The 5,000-nt window shown below is 44.2% G+C and overlaps 1 protein-coding gene across 1 annotated transcript in view; it reads left to right on the top strand.

The window, feature by feature from the left end:
* LOC113804986 (pikachurin) overlaps nucleotides 1-5,000 on the top strand; it is a 299,964-nt gene that overhangs the window by 264,482 nt on the left and 30,482 nt on the right. Inside the window, exon 3 of the mRNA XM_070117027.1 lies at nucleotides 3,532-3,648. Coding sequence (XP_069973128.1) covers nucleotides 3,532-3,648 — 117 coding nt within the window. The remainder of the gene's footprint in view (nucleotides 1-3,531; nucleotides 3,649-5,000) is intronic.

Raw genomic sequence — 5,000 nt, 5'->3', positions numbered from 1 at the left:
ATGAGAGGTGAAAAGAGGGAAAGGAACTGAGGTTGAGAGGTTGAGAGAGAAGAAAAGAAGGAAGGGAAGAAAACGAGGGAGAGAGAATAAAGAGGAGAGCGGGAAAGAGGAGGAACGGCACACACAGAGAAAAGAAGAACGGATACAGTCGAAAAAAGGAAAAGGGAGAAAGAGGAAAAGAGAGGGAATTCGGAAAAGAAGAGGTGCAAGATAGAGAAAGAGGAAGGAGAAGATAAAAGAAGAGACGGAGAGGGGATGAGAGAGAGAAAAAAAAAAGAAGAGACGGAGAGAGGAAAGAGAGAGAGAGAAGAAAGTTGAGAAGGAGAGAGGGAAAGAAAGAGAGACAAAACGAAGAGACGGAGAAAGGAGAGGACAAAAAAACAAACAAACCACAAAACAAAAAACAAAGAGGAAACCGAAGAAGACGAAGACAAAAAAACAAAAACAAGAAACCAACCTTCGAGAACAAAGAAAACGAAAGCCAACCCACCGGAGACCAAGCCAGCGCCCAGCCACAGCCACGGATTATCGAACGAAACCGCGAACGCTCACATTATAGATAAATATAACCTGTCTGCACGGGTGAGTCTGCCCCGAAAGAACAGTCGGGATGATGGATAGTGACTGAGCCGCCCGTAGCGTGGGTCGGGGCTCACAGGCGGGGGGGGGGGGTGTCTGACGCCTCCTGACGCTGCGGCCGGGGGGGTGGGGGGGGGGGGGGGGGTGGGAGTGCACGCCGCGTCTGCTCTTTGGAGGAAGGGGTGTCGGCGGGGTAGCGAGGGGGCGGGAAAGGGTTGGTAGGGGGTTCTTAGGGGTTGGTAAGGGTTCTTTGGGGTGGTAAGTGTTCTTTGGGGTTGGTAAGGGTTCTTAGGGTTTGGAAAGGGTTCTTAGGGGTTATTTGGGGTTGGTAAGAGTTCTTTGGTAGGGGTTGGTAGGGGGTCGGGTTTCTGTGTCTTTGGAAATTCGGTCACGAAATGACTTTAAAACGTATGAAGTAAAGATAAATTAAATGACTACGATGATAAGAAATGTAGAAAAATATGCACAAAGAGAAGAGAAAATGACAATGAAATGTAGAACTAGAAAATGAACGTATCTATCTTTTACCGCAAACGATGATTTGATCAGCGGGTCCAATTAAAAGGTCATATCAGTGATTTAGATTATCAAAAAAAAAAAAAAGATAAAAAGAAAGAAAAAAAAATCACGCTGACAAAAGGTGATTAAATTATTCCCTGAGGCAATTATGAATTACTGATCAGGCGAAGATAGCAACGGTTGTGGTAGCATTAATCGTGGTGCGAACATTGATACATATAACGAAGATAACGATATTGTATTGATATCAGCGCTGGTGAATGGTAGGATGTTGCCAGTGATGCTATATATATATAGAGTGAGTGAGTGAGTGAGTGTGTGAGTGAGTGAGTGAGTGAGTGAGTGAGTGAGTGAGTGAGTGAGTGAGTGAGTGAGTGAGTGAGTGAGTGTGTGTGAGTGAGTGAGTGAGTGAGTGAGTGAGTGAGTGAGTGAGTGAGTGAGTGAGTGAGTGAGTGAGTGAGTGAGTGAGAGAGAGAGAGAGAGAGAGAGAGAGAGAGAGAGAGAGAGAGAGAGAGAGAGAGAGAAGGAGAGGGAGGGAGAGAGAATGATAATCTAACCAAAAAAGATTATAATATTGGCAATAGTATAGCAGATTGATAATGGTAAAATAATTGCAGGATTAGTAGTAATAATGGTTATTAAGAATACAGAATTGAAAGAATGATACCAAGAAAAGTACAAAGGATAATAATGGTAATGGGAAAGTATAATAATAATGATAATAATGGTTTTAGTTGCAATGAAATAGTGATATGTGAATGATACGGTTTGAACGGCGAGAGCGATATTGATTGCGAAACTCTGCGGTGAAGGGAACCCGCATTTAACTTACAACTCAGAGGAATAAGATTAACAGCTTTAGTGTGACAGATTCTTTTTTTAATTTGTGATTACATTTTATATTGTTTATTGTATGTAGGTTCTGATTTCGAATATGACTTCAATGCTAATGAAGTTATTATTTTTTGTTTTTCCTTTTTATTGCAGCTGTGCCGATTAAACATTTAGAGGTTTTAATGACAACCCAGTAAGGGAATATCAACGGTGATGGTCAGTGGTAGGAGTAATAATAAAAAAAATATTGTGCGGAAATAATGATAATAGAAAGAGCGATGATGATTTTGACGAATTAGAAAAGGTGAAGATGACACCCCGCTGGAAAGGGTCGAGGATGACCCGAGCTCTGCCAGCCACGTCCGGCGATGTTGGCAGAAGCAGGGTTGCCAAGCGAAGACCACATCCACCCCTTCCAACAAGCAATGGGCCTGCGTGGGGGGGGGGGGGTAGGGCATTTTTTCTCGCTATGATGCAAGTTGTACGTCAGTCACTGGCAGTTAAGATAAGGCCACGATTGCCAGAAGAGCGGCAGAGAGGGCCCAGATTAGGGAAGTCCTATGTCCTGCAACGGACTTCTCAAAAGCTGAAGAAGATGATTATGGTGATGATGATTTTGATGATGGTGATGGTGATGATAATAAGGTTGAAAATCAAAATGACAGTGATATATTTTTTAAAATCACAGTCATAATACACGTAGATATGATTACAATACCAAGCATAATGATGATAATGATAACGACATTACTATTGACTCCACGCTCAAACATCAAAGGTTAGCATTAACGAGTGAAGTGGAGGATCCAATATGTGTCTTTTTGACAGTCAGTCAGTCGTTACACACTTTGCAGACCCTCTATTAAGGTTCAAAATCATTTGAATTCTGAACGTTAAAAGGGCAACTTCAGAAAGGTCGTTTTGTCTACTACCTTGCAATGCTTCTTGGATTTTTTATGTCTTGTCACTTACCTTACCCATACTTTGCATTATGATTTCTCTCTTTCTCTCTCTCTCTCTCTCTCTCTCTCTCTCTCTCTCTCTCTCTCTCTCTCTCTCTCTCTCTCTCTCTCTCTCTCTCTCTCTCTCTCTCTCTTCAACTTTCACTCAAACTTTTTTTCCTTTCTCTCTTCTTTTCTGTACTAAACTTCTTCCAACTCTCGCTCTCACTTTTACCCGCACTTTCTTTCTTCTACGTCTTACCTCTCTCCTTCCCTCCCCTCACCCCTCCCCTCCCTCTCCCTATCCTTCCCCCCACTCTCTCCCTCTCTCTTACCATACCCTTCTTTTTCTCTCTCCCCTTCCTCCCCCTACCCTTCCTATCTCCCTCCCTCCTACCATACCCTCCTTTTCATTCCTCCACCCATCTACCCACCCGCTTCCTCTCCTTCTCCCTCCCTCCCTCCTACCCTTCCTTTATTCTCCTCTATTCCTTCCCTCCCTCCCACTCCCTCATACCCTTCCTCTCCTCCCCTCCCCGTGTCTCCCTCCCTCCCTTCCTCCCTCCCACACTCTCCCTTCCTCCCTCCCTCGCTCTATCTCACCCTAACATCGCCAATCGCCCTTCTCTCACTCTCTCCCTCTCTCTCTCCCCAACAGGGCTATGCGACAACAGCGAACTCTGCGAACAGCTGTGCTTCAACCTTCACGACGGAACCTTTGAGTGTGACTGTCAACAGGGCTACACACTCGAACCTGATGGCTACAGCTGCACCAGTGAGTCATAAGAAGAGTGAATGCTGGGTTGCTTAGGGTGAGGGCGAGGGGTGGAGTGCGTGAGGGATGAGGGGAGAAGGGTGAGAAGTGAGGGGAAAAGGCTGAGTGGATGAGGAGGGAAGGGTGAGGGATAGGGGTGGAGTGCGTGAGGAGTGAGGGGAGAAGGCTTAATGGATGATGAGAGAAGGCTTAGTGGATGAGGAGAGTAGGGTGAGGGCGAGGGGTGGAGTGCGTGAGGAGTGAGGGGAGAAGGCTTAATGGATGAGGAGAGTAGGGTGAGGGAGAGGGGTGGAGTGCGTGAGGGATGAGGAGAAAAGGCTTAGTGGATGAGAAGAGAAGGCTTAGTGGATGAGGAGAGAAGGGTGAGGGCGGGAGTGGGTGCGTGAGGGATGAGGGGAGAAGGCTTAATGGATGAGAAGAGAAGGCTTAGTGGATGAAGAGTGAAGGGTGAAGGCGAGGGGTGGAGCGCATGAGGAGTGATGGGAGAAGGTTTAGTAGATGAGGAGAGTTTGTTTATAAGGAAAGGAGGGTGAGTGTGAGTGAGGAGAAAATGTATAGTGGAATGTGGGAGAGTGAGAAGAATGTGTAGTGACAAGGATATGGAGGATATTCAAAGATATGATAAATGTATGAGGGTATGAGGAATGTATGAGGATAAGGAAAATATGTGCTAAGATGAGGAGAATACAGGAGGATAAGTAGAAACCTAATAAAAATTGAAGGAATGTATGAAGGTAAGTATATAATATATAGAGATAAGGTAAATATGTCAGGATGAGATGAATATAGAATAATGAGAATGATATATAAGAGATAAGGCATATGCACACACAAAAAAGAAGAAAAAAATATATATGTGTATATGAAACAGGGAAGTATGAGGATAAGGGGAATATGCAAAAATATACTTCTATGATGACAAGGAAAAAGAAATAGGGAAACGCGGAACTGAGTAAACAAGTTTAGTGAGAAAGAGATAAAAGAGGAAATGAAATGTTAAGGACTAAAGGGTGGAAGGTGTGAGAGGAAAATTTGAAAATGAAATATGGGAGGTAGGAAAAAATGTTCGTGTGTGTGTGTGTGTGTGTGTGTGTGTGTGTGTGTGTGTGTGTGTGTGTGTGTGTGTGTGTGTGTGTGTGTGTGTGTGTGTGTGTGTGTTTGTGTTTGTGTTTGTGTTTGTGCGTGCGTGTGTGTTTGTGTGTGCGTGTGTGTGTATGTGTGCGTGTGTGTGTGTGAAAGAAAGGAATAGAGACACGAGAAACAAAAAGAAAAATATAAGAGAGAGAGAAAGAAAGAGAGCAAGAAAAAAAAAAGAGGAAGAGAGAAAAAAAGGAGAGGAAACGCAAGGAAAT

This window comes from Penaeus vannamei, chromosome 1 (assembly GCF_042767895.1).
Source record: "Penaeus vannamei isolate JL-2024 chromosome 1, ASM4276789v1, whole genome shotgun sequence".
NCBI lineage: Eukaryota > Metazoa > Arthropoda > Malacostraca > Decapoda > Penaeidae > Penaeus > Penaeus vannamei.
Note: the sequence above shows the minus strand (reverse complement) of the source record. Positions and strands in the feature narration are given on the sequence as shown.